A 23,362-nucleotide genomic window follows, 5' to 3' on the forward strand; every position below is an offset into this window, starting at 1 on the left:
ACAATAAATTGGTCTAACTTACAGAGCAGGCTTTGAATATTTTGGTGAAAAGTTTTGAGCTTATTTTTAGTTACATGATTCGTTGTGGTGCTGCCACTGTTGGGAATGAGATTTATTTCTTTTGACATACCAGTATTACAGGAACAGTTTTCTGCAGGCAAGGGGGAGCTGTTGTGCTGTCAACACCCACATTTGTTGTAATTCACTGCATTACTTACATTCCGATTTGAACCTTCTCCCTTTTGCACCAGTATCTTAAAAAATTCCCATTTGCAGCTGAGGACTTTCTTGATCTCAAGCACATCCAATGTGGAGCAGTTGCAGTCACTACTGTGCTCCTTTTTACCATAGAGGGTGGATCTTCTATTGGTGAGGTTTCTACATTGTCAGCTGGGACACTTGATCCTGTGGGGGTTGGTGTTGCTGTTTCTGCTATTGATGACCGTTCTTCCTCCTTAAGTGCTGCTGCTGCATCACAAGTTTATAGTGGACTAACCTTTCCCACTTGAGCTGTAACTGCTTGTGCTATCTTGCTTTTGTATGGAAGACCTGTTTGTGTTGATTCACACACAGGTGCTGGTGCATATGAAGTCTTCCCTTCAGAGCTGTTCCATAAATTTTGAATGAGTATTTCTCCCAGTGGTACAGTTTCAATGGGCATGGCTGCCTTTAGTGTGATTGTAGGAGTGGTGTTTTCAAATAGTTTGAATGTTTCTGCTAATAGTGCTTTAGTGAGTACACGTTTTCCCAGCTGGTTCGTGTGCATTCAATGTCGAGTAAACTGGTTTCTCTCTTCAGAATTACTGTCCAAAAACTTTACATCCTTGAATGCTTTGTATACCTTTTGAAACATTCTGTGAATTTGATTTCATTATTTACACATGACCTGTTTGTTAGGTCATGCGTGTGTGGGATGCTAATGATGATTGTTTTTCTTGGCAAGATTCTTTCCAGTGAATTTCATTTTTCGACTCAATTTTTATAAACGTTGTTAGCTCCAGCAATAATTACACAAACACCATTTGGTTGAGGGTTTAAATCTTTAATTATTTGCTGGAAAGGGGCCCTGGGTTTTAATGTGGCAGTAACGGAAAATTTAGGTTGCATATTCCTAAAAATAGTGGCTAAATCTCATCCACGGCTGTCTGCAAAGATACAAACTGTTGGTTTTATTTTGTCTTCTCTCAATAATTTCATTTGTTGGAGTTTCTTTTGTGCACTTGGTTCAAATGAGTTTCTTGTAACTATAGCAGATAATGGAATACTTTGAATTTCACTTAAACCAATTGTTCACAGTTATTAAATTATGCTCTGTGCAAAATTCTACTAGGCAGCTTACTCTTTCTTTCCTCTCCCCCAGTCCTTATCCATGTACAATTTTTCCTTCTCTTTCTTTTCTTATCATTGAGTTCTAATCTCCCATCACAATTAAATTTTGGTCTCTCTTAATTATCTGAATTATTTCTTTTATTTAAATCACCATACATTTAGCCTTGTGGGATTAGCCGAGTGGTCTAAGGTGGTGCAGTCATGGACTGTGCGGCTGGTCCCGGTGGAGGTTCGAGTCCTCCCTCAGGCATGGGTGTGTGTGATTTTCCTTAGGATAATTTAGGTTAAGTAGTGTGTAAGCTTAGGGAGTGATGACCTTAGCTGTTAAGTCCCATAAGAATTCACACACATTTGAACGTTTTTGAACCATACGTTTCTTCAATATCTTCATCATATGTGTAGCTAGCTGGCTTATAATCTTGTACTATTGTGGTGGGTGTTGGCTTTGCATCTATCATGGTTATGATAACATGTTCCCTATGTTACTCTTAGTAGATCACCCTCATTCCTATTTTATTATTATTATTATAAAACCTACTCCTGCATTATCCCTATTTGATTTTGTCTATAACCCTGTATTTATCTGATGTAACTTCAACCTATCGATTTCCCATTTTAAATTTTGCAACCTGCCTGCTCTGCTAATGGAGCTAACATTCAATCTCTGACCTGTAGAGTGCCAGTTTTGTTTTTCCTGATGGTGACAGCCTCCTGAGTAATCCCTGCCCAGAGATCCAAGTGAGGGACTATTTTACCTCTGCAATATTTTTACCAAGAGGTAGCCATCATCATTTAACCATACAGAAAAGCTGTATTCCCTCAGGAAAAATTACAGCTATGGTTCCCCTTGCTTTCAGTCATTTGCAGTAATAGCACGGCAAGGCTATTTCTGCTGACATTAGGAGGCCAGGGCAGTCACTTATCCAGAGTGTTGTAGGAACAACTACTGAAAAGGCTGCTGCCGCTCTTCAGGAACCACACTTTTACCTAGCCTCTCAACAGATACAAGACCATTTTGGTTGCATGTATAGTATATCTGTGGTTGCATATGTGGTATATCTGTCTGTATTGCTGAAGCACAAGTGGCAAGGTCTACAGCTGATGAAAGGTGGAACTTTGTTTATATTTTATGTATTTAATGTTTTGATGATGTTATTATCAAATGTACATCTAAATCCATTCTATTCTTATATTCAGTGTGGTATAATCCAACGATGGCCACACTTTGACCACAACCATTCTGTTGCCAATAAATATTTTATTTTTATTTATATTTTTTAATTCAATTTTAGAATATTCTATTAAGACTGCTGATATTATCCACATGAAATGTTCTCAAAAATTAGTATCTTTAGATGTCAACAAAAAGGATGGATCTCAAATGACTTGATACTAGATTGGTTGAAGCTCGTTTTGAGCAGCATATAAGGTATTGTATGTGATGCTGGTAATGCTTTATTTCGGGGGCCACATCAACACAAAATTAAGAACCTGATACCTATGCACAATAAAGATCTATTAATTTAAGACACACATGTGAGATGTTTATAGTGAATGGCTTCTTCAAGAAGACCATGCCATTAGTTTGAAAGCATAAGCTAAAGAAATATTTAGTCTCTGAGAGCCTTACTACTTGGAGCACAATATCAAGAGAATCTATAATAAAAGGACTGAAATATTTTTCCATAGTCAGTTCCATGAACAGCTCAGAAATGAATTAGTTTTGGAAGAGTACCAGGAAGGATGAAATGGCCACATGCTTACAAATAAAGATGATAAATAAAAAACTGATACCATAGACTCTGACTTATACAGCAAGCAAAAATCAGTTTGTCAGTTTGTGAGGGTAAAAATGCATATTAACTATTTCTTTTTGTTTATTTTATTATTTCTTGTATTATCAATATGAGGGAAACCAATTAATGGCACAACAGTACATACAACATGAACAAAACTCCTCCCTCCAACCTTCACCCTCAATGAACATACTAATGACTTATGCATCTAAATAACATATCACCCCACTTAACTTCCAACTGTACACATTTAACGCAAAAAGATAACTGTTCTCTTCTACTTCCCTGGCTTTAATCCTTAAGGAATCTTCTGTACAAATTGTGCCAGATTTCCACACTTTCCCCTCTTCTTACTAACCAGAGCTTTATCCTCAACGGATGATGGTCCTTGTGCCAACACATATGGCTTCAGACGCCCAACAGTAGTTGTAGAAGTCAGTAATTGAAGCTTGACATTTACTTGCGATTTTGTTTCATTTACATGATATGATCCTGGACATTGAGTTGCAGATTTTTTGTTCTTACATTTTGGGACACAAAAGGTTTGAAAGAATTACCCACAGAACAAGTTTATACTATTGTAATATGCCCAAATGATTTCCCAATTGCTCTTGCTATTCCAGGGCTCTGATATGTTTCTTGACAGAGTACCCAACTGCTCAAAAAAAAAAAAAAAAACTTGTGTTGTTTTGCTTCTTGTATCTTTGTAGCAGACCTGTTTTCAATTCATGAAATGGCTACATTCCTCTTAGTCCCCTGTACATATGACATATGTTATGGCTTCCACTATCAACCACAACTTTTTGAACTGTAAATAACTGATCCTGTAGCTACTGCCCAATAGTAGCTGCCAACTGCAGTTCATCCAAAAAGACATTATGCGATGAGTTTACTTTCCAGTGAAGTGCGTGATCAAACTGATTGTGACTGGGTGTAATAAAGGAGTAGATTGGGCTAAATACAATCATTCCTCTTTAGCCACAGCCCTATTAAGAAAGCCTGCATTATCTGCTTTTGATTGCACCATTTCATTAACCGACAGTTGAACATTCTCCTGACTAGTGACACCCTGCACTTGAGTCACTGTGATTGTGGAACCTTGATCTCCAGTAACACTAAGCAACAAAAATTACACTCAATACGGGATGTACGACACAACACATGCTTTCATCTTCCATCTTATCATCATCCATCTTTACACTGTGCCTGAATTGACAACAATTAACAAAAACTACTGGTACTGATTCGGTACAAGGTTCAGAATGCTCTAGCAAATTAAACTGATGACATCCCACAGGTCGTAAATAATACTCCTTTGCATTACCATGAAATTACAAAGATCAGTCTGTTCCTCTGGCTGCACAAACATGACCTCCTTGTGCTCTACTCACTTCACATAAAACTGGGAAAACAATCACAGAAACCATATGTCTGCTCGCTGACCATACTATTGAATGTTGCATGTAACAGTATATCATTGTATTAAGTATAGGCAGAAAATATTACAAGCAGCAGCGCATATGAATAAACACTCGTAAGTTTGAAATTACATTCACAATAGGTGATTAAAAGAATTATATTGCATGTAACAGAACATATCATTATATTAAGTGTAGATAGACCAGATTAATCAGATGATTATATCATGTATAGGTAGTTGTCAAGCAATTTACAAGAAACAGTAATTGTTAGCCTCTCAGACATGTATTTTCATGGAAAAAATTGCCAGTTTTCAACTGTTGAAATGCACATTCTGACCAAATGTCCTCATTTCTTTACAAGTCATACTCAGACATAAGAGTAACTGAACCAATATGAACATTCCCGGCGACAGAACCGAAAAGCTGGATAAAGTAATCTGCCCACACTAACTGTCAAAGGCACCTTGAGCTCCTAGCTTGGAAGTTGTCATCCCAAATTTTTCAGCATCTTCTCGTAGAGACTGAGAGCCACCATGGCCACATACCACCGTAGAATCAGATTTGCATTGGTAAATTAAGCACCAGCTGGTTACTTCCAGAATACATACTGCTCGCCAACTAGTTGACAGATTTCTCATTGGTCATCACCACATTAGATATGATGTAGCAACATTAGATCAGACAGTAATTAAAATTGGGCACAGATAAGATAAATTCCAACATAGGTTGAGGCAAAGGGTAAAGTACCACTGGTTAAATATGAATGAGTTAATATTAGGAGTAAAATGGTTAGTTTATCCACTCTAAAGGTATGATAAATATATATATTTCCTCATCAGATACATATTAATCAATCAACTAGACTTCAATTGAAAGTAGATGTCTGCAAGAACCATAACTATACCATGAATACAAATCCTCAATTTTTAGTTTCTTTCTCTCTCTCTCTCTCTCTCTCTCTCTCTCTCTCTCTCTCTCTGCTACTCATTACACATGAATCATTAGTGGTCATCAAAGTATTTTCAATAAAATATTGGAGGAATTTAACCTGTTTCATTAAGAATCAGATTGTAAGCTAACATTTGTATATATTGAAAAGCACTGACTTGCTGTAATATACAGCAGTATTGAACAGTTCAGATATGTGTAGACATCGTCAAAAAACACCTCGCATCTATACTAAAGATATCAGACATGTTGAAAACATCATCCATATCTTATAGTATTGAGACGTAGAAGAATAATTAAATAAGACTACCAATGGTTTGATCATTGAAGCAGTATAAATCACATGAAAATGAAACTGTGTGAATCTTAAATCCTGGGAATCAGAACACTTCTGTCCCAATAATTATCTCCAACATAAAATTCAATTTTCTTTATGCTCCACAGATGGAGCCATTCTATTAATTTTAACATAATAATTTTCTTTCTGATAAATGTTCCTTTTCCAATTACACACTAGATCTAATACATGTTAAGGACAGGATTATGACAGAGTATTTTCATACTTGATAGTAAATCAATGTCTATGCAGTGACTTTCACATAATAGGTATAGTAACAGGTCCATCTAAACGAGAACACAAATATAAGGCTTCAAAGAGTCTAACCTAATTATAATCACATCTCAGTTGTAAAGTAATAAATTGTCTCTATAACAGCAAATATATCTTAAGTAAACTTCACACCAACTTCAAAAATTTTCTCAACTTTTCATACAGTCACCAGCACAATGAGATTATAACTTTATCAACATAGTGAGAATAACTGCACAGACATGATAAGTAAATATTACACCAACTCTCCTCATAATCCATACATATGTTGCATTTGTAAATCACACATTATTAAACCCACTCAAAGTTTTTACTTGTATCCAGTTAACCAGAAAAAGGCAGCTTGCTTAATATAAAATATGTGCACCAGTTCCTTTTGGCATCCAGTCTCTAACTATTTGTCCAAATCAGAAAGTGGAAGAGGGTGAGTTTGTACAGAAAAGTAATAGAAGATGTGACTTGATAAGGAATGACTCACACCAGCTCGGAGCCTTGGGTTTTCCACCCCCAAATTGCAAAAAGAGCTTGCAACCTCCTGAGGAAAATTTCGTTAGAATGATTTGAGTTTGTCATCATTTGAAGTAGCATCTGTTCTTACTCCCTCACACAATTGCTATGGTTGTTACAACATGTTTCATCAGAATTCATAGCTTTGATAGAATCAGACAATATTTTTGAATATCATCTGTCAGATATCTAATATCCATACCACACAAACAGTCACATCATCTGCTTTTTCATTGTGATTTTCATGTAATAAATCCTGTTCCTTCACACAGAATGACCATATACTAAATTACTATGTCCATCAGCTGTCAAAGACAGCAAATGACTTGGAAGAGCAGTTGAATGGAATGGAAAGTGTCTTGAAAGGAGGATATAAGATGAACATCAACAAAGCAAAATGAGGGTAATGGAATGTAGTCGAATTAAGATGGGTGATGCAGAGGGAATTAGATTAGGAAATGAGACACTTAAAGTAGTAAAGGAGTTTTGCTATTTGGGTAGCAAAATAACTGATTATGGTCGAAGTAGAGAAGATAGAAAATGAAGACTGGCTATGGAAAGGAAAGTGTTTCTGAAGAAGAGAAATTTGTTAACATCGAGTATAGATTTAAGTGTCAGGAAGTCTTTTCTCAGAATATTTGTATGGAATGTAGCCATGTATGGAAGTGAAACATGGAAGATAAATAGTTTGGACCAGAAGAGAATAGAAGCTTTTGAAATGTGGTGATACAGAAGAATGCTGAAGATTAGATGGGTACATTGCATAACTAATGAGACGAGGTATTGAATAGAATTGGGGAGAAGAGGAGTTTGTGGCACAACTTAACAAGAAGAAGGGACTGGTTGGTAGGACATGTTCTGAGGCATGAAGGGATCACCAATTTAGTATTGGAGGGCAGCGTGGAGGGTAAAAATTGTAGAGGGAGACCAAGAGATCAATACACTAAGAAGGATTAGGTTGCAGTAAGTACTGGGAGATGAAGAAGCTTGCACAGGATAGGGTAGCATGGAGAGCTGCATCAAACCAGTCTCTGGACTGAAGACCACAACAACAAGAACAAATGTCCATATTTTACTGGTACACTATTGCAAATCACTACATGATGAATCTTAATAAGAAAAATGGATATCATTCGTTTTTGAAAAAGTGATTTCTAAAAAAAATTGTAATTGGTGTTGTTTTGTTCTTCCACTCTCTAAGCCAAGTGCCTGATCAAGATATACTCTTGTGTCTTACAAATTGCCTACTTTATACTCTAGGATAGTAGATGGATCGTAACTGCTCTTACTAACTAGATAGGATAGTAAAACAGGAGTGATTCAAGAAAATAGATATGGAGTAACTGGCTGGGGTAAGGAACCATATGCTAAATGGCGTATCTATGAAAGTACCACAGATCCCCTACCTGAAATTACTACAATGTGCCTGATTGTAATTCCCATGTCTATTTGCCCCATTTCACCAGTCTCTAAAAGAGGCAGGTCTTTTTAAACAGGACCATTTCTTCTGTTTTCAAAATTGTTACTATTGTTTCCTTGATTTTGCCCCCACTGCTTATTTCTTGGTTCAAAATTCCTGTTCTCAGGTATCTGCCTATCATTCCTCTCCCCGTTTTTTCTGTCATGATTTCTGAATTTGCTATTGAAATGATCACTAAAATCTCTGTTATTGTTATTCCTGCTACCATCAGGTCTGTCATTACATCTGTCATTTCTCTCCCATGCTAAACCCAATTGATCTATGTATCAAAGATATTGTTCAGTGGTGGCGTCAGGCCCATAGGCCAAACTCCACTGTACCCTGTGCGGCAATCTACATTTCAAAGTACCTATTTGGATCCTTTCAACAAGTGGTTTATTAAAATATACTAAAGTTCTTAACTGTTGTTCACAAAACATTTTCATGTGACCATTACCCTACTTGGAATTTGGTCCATTCAAAAATTCTGACTTAATTCTAGCTTGTTTAGTTTCTGACCAGAATTTGTTTATGAAAGCTCCTTCTACCTCATTAAACGACATTTCAGGTTTGATCGATTGGTTTGCACATGACAAAGCCTCCCCATCCGAAAACTTTTAAAAAAATTTAATTTTCAAACTATCATTCATTTTATCAGTAAAATTATCTTTCATCTGGTACATGAAATGAACTGGATGTATATTGCTCTACCCCGAAAATGATTTTATGTTAACATTATTCCACAATGGACTGTAACTACAGAAAGATTTCATGGCAACAGAATCTTCGATTTCTTGAAATTTAGATCTGAAGTTCGAAATTTCTCTTAACAAGTGCCTACATCTTCTTTTAACTCTGCGAAATTCTCATTCGCAATTTTAGTGAAATTTTGTATATTTTGGTCTGTTTCTGTGAATTTCTTTACGAAATCTTTGTTGAGCTTTTTTAATTGTAAAACTTCAACAGCAGCAACTTTTTTTTTAATTTTCCATGGAATCTAGCCTCTCTTCAAATTTTTGGTATTCCTGTTTTAAGGTAACAATTTCCCTTTCTATAGTCAACACATTTTTGGTATCTTCCAACATTTATCTAAACTCTCGTTTGTCTTGCAAATTTGGGTTCCATGGTTGTCTAACTTTCTACTGATAGAATCAAGCTTCTAATCAAAAAAAGTTTTATGTTCATCAAACAATTTTTCAATTGTCTTTTTCTGTTCTTCCATTGATCGTTTTTGTTATTCCATCAAACTTTTTTGTTCTTCCATAAGTTGAACTAATCTATTCAAGGCTGATACATTAGGTTCAAATCCATGAAAGGGTGAACATACACTACTGTGATCACTATCTTCTCTGATTTCATTGTCTTGATTAACTACACTTTTATCAGTAATATCTACGCTGTTTTGCAAGTTTCCATTAAGTTCCCCATTATCGTCAACTTCCTTATTGTTGTTAACCTCCCTATTATCCTCCATAATGACAATGCAGACAAAAACTAATTTCCAAAAGTGAAAATTACAATAAATTTTGTACTTACAATTGGTTCTCCAAGTTGCGTTTTCACGTATCATTACATTTTTTGTAGTGTTACTCATTTTCTTCTCTGTCCTGTTCTCAAAAAAATGGAACATTATTTCAACAAGCCTGTTTCAAACAAAATACAAGATTAGTTTACAGAATTACACTGTATCCCAGCTCCATACACCAATTATAACCTGTCTTAACTACTAGTAATAATGGGGTCGTTCATAGTTACTCATGACCTGCCACAGTCGTCATCCTGAGTACATTTACGGCCACTGTATATTAACTACTGGAGATTTAATATAATTTAATATTGCATTAAGTTTCATAATTTTTATTATACTTTCAAAACAAAATTAAAGTATTATCACAAAGGCAAACAATACTTTCAATACAAAAGGAGCAGCTACATGCTTACTGCTCAAAACCCAAAACTAGACTGATTCACTTTGCCAACATGGCTGTAACTATTTATACTTTCTTAACAATCCCAAACAATCCTTGGCATTGTTTAAAATGAATATTGATTAATTAACAATTAAAATGGATACAAAGAAATTGAAAGTATATGCTTACTCCTGAACAGTTAGTACACTACGATAGTAGTAGATGTCTGTTATTTTATTCAAGAATAAATTCTCAATGTACTTATTATTATAACAATGTTTTTGAGAAAAGGAAAAAAAATGGTCAAAGGTATATTCACTGTATTCTCTAGAAGGAAATTTTTTTAATTTTACACAAAAATTCTAATTACCTACAGTAACATCCTGTAACTATTTTGGGATGCCATTTTGCTCTGTATGTGATAAATTTGAAGCACGGCATTTTGCACAATACTACTTTACATTCACTACACTGGTAGCTTGTGTCTTTTCACCACGCTTTTTCAGTCAGTTTTTTTCCTCTCAGAGAATGCACTACACACTGTTTTTGTTTCTGTTTCTTACCTAATTCTGTCTCAATCTTTTCCAGAAAATGATTTCCAGTCTTTGAGAGTCCAGATGGACCAGGGCGGGGTTCAAGATCTTCGCTTTGTGCAAGATCTGCACAGATACTGTCATGACGTGAGAGGTTGTGAGGTTCCAGTAACCTTATTGTATAATATGCAGGAATTTACAGGGTGTTTCAAAAAGACCGGTATATTTGAAGCGGCAATAAAAACTAAACGAGCAGCGATAGAAATACACCGTTTGTTGCAATATGCTTGGGACAACAGTACATTTTCAGGCGGACAAACTTTCGAAATTACAGTAGTTACAATTTTCAACAACAGATGGCGTTGCAAGTGATGTGAAAGATATAGAAGACAACGCAGTCTGCGGGTGCGCCATTCTGTATGTCGTCTTTCTGCTGTAAGCGTGTGCTGTTCACAACATGCAAGTGTGCTGTGGACAACATGGTTTATTCCTTAGAACAGAGGATTTTTCTGGTGTTGGAATTCCACCGCCTAGACCACAGTGTTGTTGCAACAAGACGAAGTTTTCAACGGAGGTTTAATGTAGCCAAAGTACCAAAAAGCAATACAATAAAGGATCTGTTTGAAAAATTTCAACGGACTGGGAACGTGACGGATGAACGTGCTGGAAAGGTAGGGCGACCGCGTACGGCAACCACAGAGGGCAACGCACAGCTAGTGCAGCAGGTGATCCAACAGCGGCCTCGGGTTTCCATTCGCCGTGTTACAGCTGCGGTCCAAATGACGCCAATGTCCACGTATCGTCTCATGCGCTGGTAAAGACACTGTGTCAGACCTTTTACCCGCATAAACAGAGAAATTCCAGATGTAACCTGTGTCAGATTCGGATAACATGTACAGTTTCATACAATATTTATTTGGTTTTTGTAGCATGTACTGTTTGAAATACACATGACCTCGAAATTTACACATGCCTTCATCTATTGTAATTTTTTGAGATGGTGTATATGCAAGCTGGAAATTACAACACACATTATCTAGGAGGGGTCCCACCTTGTGCAGACGGTCATAGCCAGTTTCTCCTTTCCTCTTAGCTAAGGAATTATCACTAATGTGGAAGTTTCTCAAAATAGAAAGAAATCCGTCAGGCTCAAGATGTTTGGACAGAAATTACATGACACAACAGGGTTCTTGGAGCAGTGCTCTCGTACACATGGCCTCACACTTACACACATATGGACTAAAATTGCCATAAACTTCCTTATTTCCATAAGTGTAACTCCTTTCCACTTTGATAATGAGCAGGTGGGTGAAAGGGAATTTGTGCTTTGTAATTTCCTGATGTATTGTTGAGCATACAGATTAGTCCGTTCCTTTATATGTTTCATCATACTGTCTGTCAGGAAATATGTTCTGTTCTGGTTCACTGTTCTGTTCACTGTTTTGGTCTAAACTGACAACACTGTATATTCCGGATTGTCCTGAGAATAGATCGATATATGGTGCATGATCAGTAGTCGTCCAACCTTCCTTAGAATCGGTGCGGCGCGCAGGTCTCGGCTTCCCCCTCGCCGTCAGTCTCACTCGTTCTTCAGGCACGGGATTACTTGCTGCTGAAGTGCTTGGACACCTGCTCTCCTCTTCTTAATCTATCAGAAGAGTAGTATTTGCAAATAAAATCATAATTATGTACTGAGAGTTTTTTCAGTGAAAATCTGAACAAAAATTATACATGTTTTGTTGTCAGAATTCTTTACCTGAACTGCCAGAAACTTCTTCTTGAACATAGTCCACATCATCATCAGCGTCATCTACAATATCTTCCTCTGACAAATCAATGTCACCTTCTTCTAAATCACGATATAACTCGCGAGCAATTTCTTCATCCGTCAAGCCACACTTCACCATGTCAACGCTACTGAGACCACGTGGGAAAAAATTGCCACTCACAAAACCCGGCAAATAAAAAGGGAAGCACACCCTTCCACAGCATGCCTGAAGCATCTAGTGACCATGCCCGTATTTTCACGGCACCTAAGTGTTAATATTTAATTTAATTAATAATTTAATTAATTAAGGTAATATATTAATAATAATTGGGGAAGTGTGAGAGTTTTTTTTAATTAACTTCCTTTCAGAATTTAATCTAGGCTGAATTTTAATGATGGGAGGGAAAAAGTCCATACTCCACTAGTTACAGCTTTTTGATTGATACTATGTACATATACAGTTTCATAGAGTTGCTTCTGATTTGTTAAATCATGTCCATGGCTCTTTGCACATCACAGGAGGCTGTCCATATCAGTGAAATCTATGGAATGTAATACAACAATAAATGCAAGATGAGTTACAAAAACTTATTATCTAACATTATTTTCACCAATGTAGTGCATTCCAATTTGGAACTGTGTTTCTCTTACACACAGGACTCATTTGGAATATTAATTTATTTTTTCTGTCTTTCATTTTTAAAAATATTGTTCATCTCTGAACTTGTTTGTCACAAAACAGAATTGATAAAAAAACAACAATTTGTTACAGGTTTGCAGCTCTGGAGCAGCCATTTGGAATCATTATTGAGAGCTTAGACAGTGTTTTCCTTTGTCCTGAAACTACTGTTTTGTCTGCTGTTTTCCAAGCTGTTGGTAATCTGAAATTTCTTCATTGTGTAATACTGTATGATTCTTTTCCAAGATATTTTGAAAGAAAAGAAGCAGAAGGTAATTATACATTTATTAATATTCAGAGTATGCCCAGTGTAATGTTATAAGAGTTCTAGGGATTAGTAGCAAATGTAAAGTCCACTGTCAACATGAGTGTTAAATTTTCAAAATGGCAGTACTTTTTAGTGTTCATTCATTACTGACCCAATATGACAGCAGAATGATTATTGTGGAGGTAGTAAGCTTATATTGATCTGTCTCTAGTTTGAGAGTTTACTGGATCTCTGACAAAACTTTCCATTCCTAATGGAGATGGCCCTACAAATCAATACTTGTTTCTCATCCACCATCAATTTCCTCACTAGGATGAAGAATATCCAAAATTCCTTGCCATGAATAGAAGAACATTGGAAATCAGAAACAAGCATTTTTTGCAAATAAACGTTCTTTAGATCACATTAAATTTGGCATACCATAAAGTCAACCACTTTTTATGTAAAGGAAAACTAAGTTTCTTGTTTACCTGAATATTGCTTTCTCAGTAGTGTATACATTTCTTCAGTGCTTCTAATTCTGCTTATGTCACTATGATCATATTTAGACTTTTTTCAAAATCAAATAATCATAACTGTATTATGCAGCATCTAAAACAGTTCTATGAAGTCGAATTACTGAATATCATATAGATTTATATGATCAGATCTGTCTGTTATTCTGTAATTGTGATTTTTTTGTCCCTCAAATGATCAAGTTTATTGACTAACTTTCACCTGCTTTACCATTGTCTCTTCAACATCTCCAGCCCCTTAATGCAGAGCTATTTTATTAATTGCCTTTTTGGGCAAAACAGTGTAGAAAAAGTCACAGTTTCATTTAAAGTAAATGGAAAATCAAAACACTGTCCCTTCTCCTCTGACTTTATATACAATTGAAAATCAAGTCATAATTATCATGATTCATTTTACGATTATAAACAAGGAGGTATGAAGTTCTTGTTTCTGAATACCAACCCATCTAACATCTATGTATTAGTGACTCAGTCAATTAGCATATTACTGCAGCTTGAACTTTCTTGACAGACAATGCTATAAGCAGCCAGAGATAGTGGACATGTATGTGTGAGCTGTGTTCCCATGTGTGTGTGCATATTGTCTAATGTGGAAGAAGGACTTTTGGCCAAAAGCTAACAAGTTAACAGTTCTTTTGTTGGGCCCAACTCTGATTCAGTGTCCTGTAGGTTGAACAGCAATCTACACTTTCATAATATTGTCATCTTTACATATTAATTCTTGTGAAAGTCATCCTGGTCATGGACACAGTTCTTCCAATGAGAAACCAGTATGTCAATATCATCACTGCAGAATGTTGACTTTGTTGATGGAGTCACAGTCTCACCTCTGCTTACTTCACTTTATTGCTATTGAAGTGAAGCCATTCAAAGTGTTTTTTAAGTTTTTGAAAGAGATGAAAATCAGATGGGTCTAGCTCAGAACTGTATGAAGTGTAGTCGACGACAGTGAACCTAAGGCTGAAGGAGAGATTACTCCATGTGTTTATGAAGCTTATGATGTTATAAGCTTGGTATGCTGTTTATGGCACTCTTTCATAGTTACATTACACACCATCATGTCACACACTACAATTCGCTCATTTAGGATCAAAGAAACATAACTTCAAAAACAGTGTTTTGAGATAATTCAATTTAAAGGTTCTGTCCAAACAATTGAGTGTTTTTAAAAGTTTTTCACAAATATTTCTATGGTAAATGAAAGGTACACTTCATTCACTGTTGTTTTCTAATAGATGTTACATATTCTAGTCACTCAGTGGACACAAATGAAATATTTTATGAAATTATGCAGTTAGTTACATTTGTCCAATCCTTAACTTAATGGCTGTGGCTGTATAATATATGAACATCAAACAAATAATATGCAGCTTTAACCAATATTATCTTATGAAAGATTACTGCAGTTGTTTTAGTAATGTCTTTATAAATACGGATCACACTGAACAAGCAATGGGAATGTGTAAGCTATTATTATTTTCACCTTGCATTATTTGTCTGCAGTAATGTTGAACTTACAATAAATAATTTACAGGTAACAGAAATAATATTCTTGTTTTTTAATCTTCACATAACAACCATAGGAAAAATCATTTTAACGAAGCATTGTACTCCCTCACACCTGTTTTTCTGTTTGTGGATTACTGTATCAAAAATAAAACAACACAGGCATTTAAACAAACTAAAATTAGTGGTTTACATTAAATAGCTAAGGTGATGAACTATCAACAATAATAAAGGAGACAAAAACAGAAAATAAATATGAAATCTATTCCTGGGATTCTTCCATGTTTTCCTCATTTTCTAAATCATTAGTAGCATGGAGTCCTTGATATAATGTGTGATATATTACCCTTATCACATAAATCTAGAAGATTATTTTTCTTTTATTCAAAGAAGGCTGCCAAATGATTGGCACAGAGTATTGTCTTTAGGTCCTGAATTTGAAGAATTTCATAGGCCAGTCCTTTTCTTGGTGTGCAAAACTTTAAAGTCACGATCATTGTAGGAATACTTAAAAAAACATCATGTTAGGCTGATCTTTCTTATATTGCATCCAAACAATCTTAAACAATTTCACAGTTTCTCCAGTCCCAGCAGTTTTCCTATTCTGAATTATTTTCTTCTGAATCTGGTTGAAATCTAAAATTTTAGTGTTATCCATTTCCGTCACTCTGTACAAGTGTATATCAGCCAATGGTTTCAAAAACATCCACATGTTTACTTTTTCTTTCAATGCTCGCATGCACTGATTCCACTTCCATTTGTGAATGTCCACGCTAAAAAATGCTAAAAAAAAGAAAACAAGGTTATCAGTTTCCCTTGTGCATGATTTTTCAAAAAATCCCACAGACATGAAGCCACCTCTATGGGCCCCCTCTTTGCTGTTGTGTCATCCCACATGTAGCAATCAGTTTTGTTTTCTCCTACATTAAGAACTGTGAGATTGTACATGAAGAGCATTCTTTTATAGAATACCGCCTTTGCATTCACTTGTGGGGCAGTAAAACACAGTTTGTAAGTCAGATTTTGCTAGCAAAAACTCACCTTTTCTTGCACTTTATTTCTTAATGTTCTTAAATTCCCTTGCCATTTCTTTCCTTTTCAAATGCTCTTCCTGTTCCCTATCTAAATATTTCTCTTATTTTTCCTCAGTTGAAAGCTGTGAAAAATTTAAGTATTTATCACTCATATCTTTTTGTGACCTGTGGAATTTCAGATTAAATTCCTTTGTGAATATCTCCCTATATAGACATAATTTATTGACTGTCATTCCTTCCTCATAGCATTGTTCCTGAAATAACTCGTACATTATCTTAATACTCATATAGGCAGGTAAATAATCTGTTGTAAATTTTGACCTCTTGTAATGAGAAGCAAGAGTAGGAAATCTATTAATGTGTTTCCTTATAGCCTCTTTAGTTCTTCTCGTCTCATTATACCTGGATCAGGACATCCTCTTTGCTTTTTCTCATTTACATGATGTTCATCTATTTTTTTTACCAGTATTTCTTACAAAAGTTTCAGAAATGTCAAATGTCTTGAGAAAAAATGCATACACACTTGAATCTTTTCAAATCCCTTTATTAGATAGAATTTCATGGTCCTCATCCTTTGTGAGTTATCCGATTTTGTCCTCACACTTTGTTTCTTTCCTTCTTCCACCAACTTATTTAGGTACTGATTTTGTAGCTCAACTGATCCAAGATCCCGGTAGGCTCCATGTACAATTTGGCTCAGTAAACTTACTGCTCCACTGGTGTGGACATTTAGGCAATCTTCTGGCTTAACATATCTTGCAGGAACTTCGGAATTCCTCATAGAAATGTATGTCCTAACATGCTGTCAATTGATTTTTCTTTGATTTCTTTTCCATTCTTCTTTAACCACTACTCTTTTTCGTTTTCTTGTTTTGTTGCTATTCTCAATATCAACATTGTTATGTGCAATTTGCCCATTCTGACTGTCAAAATTTAATTGTGCACTAGTTGCATCCTCTGCAGTTTTGTGAGATTCCTTACATGGGACTTCCATGTTCAACAGTGCTGTCTGTAACAATAACATGGCAGGTATTCAGAGGAAGGGAAAAGAAAATTAACTGGAACTGCTATAGTATCTAGTAATTGTTTGGTTACTCACCAGAATCTGTCATGTAGTCCAGTTTATAGGAAGGAACATCATCTGTATCTGAACAAATGAATGACCTGAGCATCTCCACATCATGTTCTTTCTCAGTTATGAATACAAACAATAATAATAATAATAATAATAATAATAATAATAATGATAACAGCAGTAACAGCAACAATAATAATTATTATTTTTATAGTACTTACTACCGAAATATATATACTAAGAAACATATTCTAATACTTACAGGATTCCATTAAATTCTGTTTGTCCTCCAGGCACATTTTCATGAGCCTTCTTCCTCTGGACTCCATAGTGCTCCTACTTGCTGTAGACCCATTCACAACTAAAACAATACTTATCTTCCTTGCGAGGAAGTCGCATTTCATTGTTTTCACAGCACGATGGCGACAATGCAGCTAAAGAGAAGTAGTGGCAAAAGCAACTTCTAACTGTTGTGTTAGGATCAGAGAAATGTAAGGGCTGTTCTGTTTCACAAATTAACACTGTGTCCTGTGGTCTAAAAACGGACCACCTCTTCTGTCTATCTGATCCTTACTATTTTTCGTAAAATGAAGATACATTTACACCTAAAATGCAAACCACGTAAAATAGAGTTACGCTTGTTTGATCATAACATAGGTCTTGATTCCATGTACCTTATGGTACTAACAACTAAAAAGTGGCAAAAATGTAGTTACTTCTGTCTGATCCTAAATGGGCGAATTTGGAGCCCTGTAGAGGCAGAGAATTGAAACTTGCATCAACGAAGCAGGAAAGTTGACCAAATAACATGAATAACATGTAATAACTCAAATGACATTGAAAACAGAATAAAAAATTCTTAGGCATTACTTTTCAGCATCCCCTCATATTTAAACACTGAGGGACAAGTAGTGCCACCATTACTATAGTTGGAAATATCACCAAATTGTAGAAAATGTACAGTTAGAAATAGATAACACCATTTGTATTTCCTGTGTTGTAACCCTGGGATGTATAGATGCCAAGCCATTGATTGAGTGGTCCAGTGGTTAGCACACTAGACATGCATAAGAGAGTACAATGTTTCAAATTTAAATACTTGTCTGTTTGTTCAGCTTTAGCTAATTCATGGTTTCCCTAAATGCCAGTTTGGTTCCTTTGAAAAGGATATCTCAGCTTTGCATCCCAGAACTTTTCCTTCATGTGAGCTTTTCTTGTATGTCTAATGACTTGTTGTCAGTGAGCTTTCCTAGCTCTTTGCTTTAGACCATTTCAACTGTTTCAACAAGTGCTTGATTTGTGACAATATGCACTGCTGCAACTGTACTGGTACCTCTGATGAAAAACTATTAGAACTATTAGATGTGTACAATAGAAGTTTATTTTCCACCAGTACAGACATTGTATTTGCACTTTGAAATGTGCATAAAAGTGTTAAAATATTGTTTGAAGAATCCTAAATTTGACAAAAAGCCCTTCCTTTGGAAGTCACAGTGCTGGAACCTCCCTTTTTCAAATTAATCACTAGTTTCAACTATTTGTATGGCACTCCATATTGTATGTAAATGGGCAAATTAAGGATGTATTAGCCATACATTCCAACACACTTATCTCAGAAATTCAAATAATTGAGCTTTTATATTGTATGTCATCAGATTAACTGATTATCACATATTCTACAAATTTCTGACCCAATACATGTACTACAGTTGTAGCCTACTTGTATTATGCTAGACTATAAGCAATATCTTTTGTTTTATAAAACAGAAAATCACAAAAAAGAAGAAGAAGAGAATAAAATAAAGCATCTTGAGCAAATGACTGTTGAGGAAATAAGTGACTTGTCAGATGATGATGTGATGCTGTACAATAACCTGCAGTTGGAGAAACGAAGGGAGAAATTTAAACTGAAGAAGGAGGAAAGAGCAAACAGAAAAGAAATGAAAATTCTACAAGAAGCCCTTAAAAAGAAGGTGATGTTTCTTTGTACATATTTGTATTGATTTTAAGGCACAGTATGAGAATCTCACTAATGTTGTCTGTTGTATAACTCTTTTGTTTTCATCACTAAAGCTGGTATTCATAACGTGTTGGATATAACTGAATTTAAGCATTTAATTTTGTTAATATTTGTTTAAGAGGATAATGAGGAATTCCCGTAGTTTAGTGGCACAGTCTTTGAAAGTTGTTTTTTTGAAGTTTCGTTTGTGCTAACTATGACCATTATCTGCCAGTCTCATAAATGTCTCTTGAGACACATCACAAAACTATCCATGACTTAATTAATTCCAAGAAATAATTCATTTTAGATTTTAGAAATAAATATCTATTAATCTACTTTTAGAGTCATTACACTTCAAAATAACAAAAATACTGAAACCATATCTGATAATTGTATTGTTCAGTTATCTAATTTTGTAGACTGTTCTCATAAACACACTTACAAAACATTTTGTATTAATTTCAAGATATGTCTTCAAGCTAATGCAAGATTCATTTAAATAATGACGGCACCAATAAAGTGTTAACATAAAAAAGTTTTTGTTAGATATAAACTTCCCATAAATGTTTTACACCAACATATCTGCAAAACTACGTGGCTCTAATTTCCAGGGAACTAGTGAATGAAAAAACCATCCTTAAGAAACCAAAAAAGACAACTTTACTATCAAATGAAATGAAAAAATAAACCAAAGTAAAGGCACTGTTTTCGAAAGTGCATATAATGAGTAATATTCTTTACAATGTTGCTCCACCCCATGCATAAAACATCTTTGAGTCATCATGGATATTCTGTGCAAGGTCTGGATCTGATGCTGATCAAATCTGTGGCATTCTTTGAAGGCAGCTGAGGTCAAGAAGTGCTTGAGGAAGTGTTTCTGGAAGTTTCAACTGGTCTCAAGCATACTCAGTTGGCTTCAGGGCAGCAGATCCTACAGCCATTCCATTTTATTAATTCATTCCTCCTGAAGGATGCTGTTACTAAGATAGTTGTGGTGTGCATGTGTGTTATTGTTTAGAAAGCCAAACCCACTGTGGAAATGTTGAGTGTAATACTGCACCACATACAGGAGGACCCTATCCCAATACTGCACAGGCCTCATATTGCTCTTAGTAGTGGACTGATGATTTATATTTGTGCATGATTCTGGCCTAAAGCATGAAAAATCCTCTTACTGCTGCATTCATGGGACTGAATGTCTAAGATGTGTTGGTTACTGGGCACCTCCATACTGTTTTTGTGATTATCAATAACTGTCAGAGAACGCCTGCACTCATTGGTCATCATTCCAGATGTTCCATTGGCCATCTCTTTTTGGTGCTCAATAGTGATCAGGTCTGTCCGTTGTGCTTAATTGATGCCAACAGGACAATTTATATTGTGGCAGATGCTTGCATATTATCTATGCTGCCACATACTGCTATTCTCCGCTACCATTTTCATAGATCTGTAAGTTGTGTATTATTATAATACTAGCTGACAAATCCAACATTGCCCTCATATTCATTTTGCCAATTGCATGGCAGAGGAAATGTTCCATTGTACCAGTTATTAGTATTCCATGGAACAAAACAAAAACAACATATTGATGGGATACTTGGCACAGGGGATTTGCTAAAAGATAAACAAGAAAATCATAATATCTTTCATGCCATTAGACCACCAAAATTTGTTTGTGATTGTATCTTCATGTTGTCTAAAAGAAATTCAGACTAACTTAGATCTTCTATTTGTTGTACTTGTTTGATTATGTTGAGAAAAATTAACACCAACAACTGATGTTAATTCTGTCATGATCATTAGAACTGAAAAATGTGAATTTCTTGTAAAAATACATAAATGGTTAAATTTTTTTCACAACAATAGTTACTTTGAGTTCAACGTAGAGAAGCAGGGTAAAGCAAATTGCAGGACTGACATTGCAGGGAATGTGTTCATACACCAGCTATTCCGATTAGAAGACGCACCTCATCGCTTTCCTGATGAAGTGCTGCCAGAAGGTTTGACAGGGAAATGTCAAGAACAGCTCTTCAAAAACATCAATCCATACTGTAAAGATGAATTCTCAAGTGGAACATGTACCTCTTACTGAAACCAACTGCCAGTCCCAAGTCTGATGATCTTCAAGCAGTTCCTGGACTTCCAAAGAAACATCAGAAACATTCAATGTAAGCTGTCTAACTGAAGACTTCTGAAGCACATAACAATTTTCATTTAATAAAGTCGATGAAAAGGTCCGTGAAAACCGTAATTCCACAATAACGGAACTTTCTATGAGTCTTCCAAAATTTTCACAAAGTTTGTTGCATGAAATCATTACCAAAAAGCTTGGTTACCACAAGTTTTGTGCAAGATGGATAACAAAAATCTTGACAGATTCACAAAAATCAGCGAATGGCTGCAGCGTTAAAGTTTTTGGACATTTATGAGAAAGATGGTGACTCATTACTCGATCGCATCGTTACTGGTGACAAAACATGGGTTAAGCATGTGAACTGAGAGACAAAATTACAGTCAATGCAGTGGGGGCACACAAATTTCCCCCAAAAACCCAAGAAATGCATGCACACAATGTCGGCAAGGATGGCGACTGTCTTTTGGGAAAGAAAAGGTGTGATTTTTGTGGATTTCCTGGAAAGAGGCACTACAATAACCTCTCAAAGGTATTGCCAAACTCTGCACAACCTCAGAAGAGCAATACAAAACAATCGCAGTGGAAAGTTGGGCTCAAAGATCTTGCTTATTCACGACAACGCCCGGGCCCACATGGCAAATGCCACTCGTGAAGTTCTCGAATCTTTTAAGTGGGGGTTGTTTCCTCATCCGCCGTACAGTCCCGACCTGGGACCGAGCAACTTCCACTTATTCCCAGCAATGAAGAAGTGGTTGGCTATGCAGCGTTTTGATGATGACGCACAGCTTCAAGAAGAGGTAACCACGTGGTTGAAGGGGCAGGCAGCCGAATTTTACGATGAAGGAATTTCCAAGCTCATCCATCGCTATGATAAGTGCCTTAATTTAAATGGTAACTATGTAGAAAAGTAGTATTTAAGTGTGGCTTTCATCTGTATATAATAAAAAAAATTTCCAATACTTTATTTATTTTTAATTCCAAAACGTAATGTACTTTGTGGATAGCCCTCGTATAAACAGACCTTCAATATTCAATACATTTTTCAAATTTAAATTTATGTATTTCTTTTTCTTGTTACTGTCATTGAGCATAGATCTTGGGATGACAATACTGGTTTGGGATCACCCCTCTTCTGCTCACGCAAATTATTCTTGTCTGCTTCGATTCTCTGGATACAGGATTCTCGGCGCATTGGAGAGCGATGAACAGATGGGTATCGTCACCATGAATGTATGAGTAAACTTAGCTATCTCAATAATTATCTTTAATACTTTCTAATGCGCAATTGGAATACACATTTCTGAACAATACCAATACGCAGAGCTCGTCACACATCCACCCACTACCACTTATACAGACAGACAAATCTAAAGCAATTAAAAGACTGAAGAGCATCTCTCTGCCTCTTTTGCTTCTATGCTAATGTTATATATGGTGCAAAATTTTATCACTTAAACCAAAAGAATAATAAAGTTACTAATGTTGCAACAGATTATTCAGAATTTAATGGTTAATCTGACATTATTAATAATTTGGAATCAAAAATTTTCAACAAAAGTTTCCTTTCTGCTTTCATCCACACACATGACATAAACATAGGTAGGTGAACCATGTGGTTAAAATGCTAGTTTATGTTGTCATTGCTGAAACGGTATGTACAATCAGTATGCACTTATTTTAACAACCACTCTGAAATTACAGTCAACTTCCAGCTTCACATTGTTCAATAATCTTGTAAAAATATGTTAGAAACTCATAGTGACTCACACCAGATCTAATCTAATTATAAAAAATGGTATGTGGTAATGACTGTTATGACTGAATGTATAATGGAGATTATGTAATCATGAGTGTGACTTGTTGAACAC

At 35.6% G+C, this 23,362-nt stretch overlaps 1 protein-coding gene across 1 annotated transcript in view; it reads left to right on the top strand.

Annotated features, from left to right (window-relative positions):
• Nucleotides 1–23,362, top strand: part of LOC126267855 (uncharacterized) — a 52,704-nt gene that overhangs the window by 14,324 nt on the left and 15,018 nt on the right. Inside the window, exons 3-4 of the mRNA XM_049973165.1 lie at nt 13,054–13,232; nt 19,126–19,331. Coding sequence (XP_049829122.1) covers nt 13,054–13,232; nt 19,126–19,331 — 385 coding nt within the window. The remainder of the gene's footprint in view (nt 1–13,053; nt 13,233–19,125; nt 19,332–23,362) is intronic.

The sequence above is a fragment of the Schistocerca gregaria genome, chromosome 4 (assembly GCF_023897955.1).
Source record: "Schistocerca gregaria isolate iqSchGreg1 chromosome 4, iqSchGreg1.2, whole genome shotgun sequence".
NCBI classification, from domain to species: Eukaryota; Metazoa; Arthropoda; class Insecta; order Orthoptera; family Acrididae; genus Schistocerca; species Schistocerca gregaria.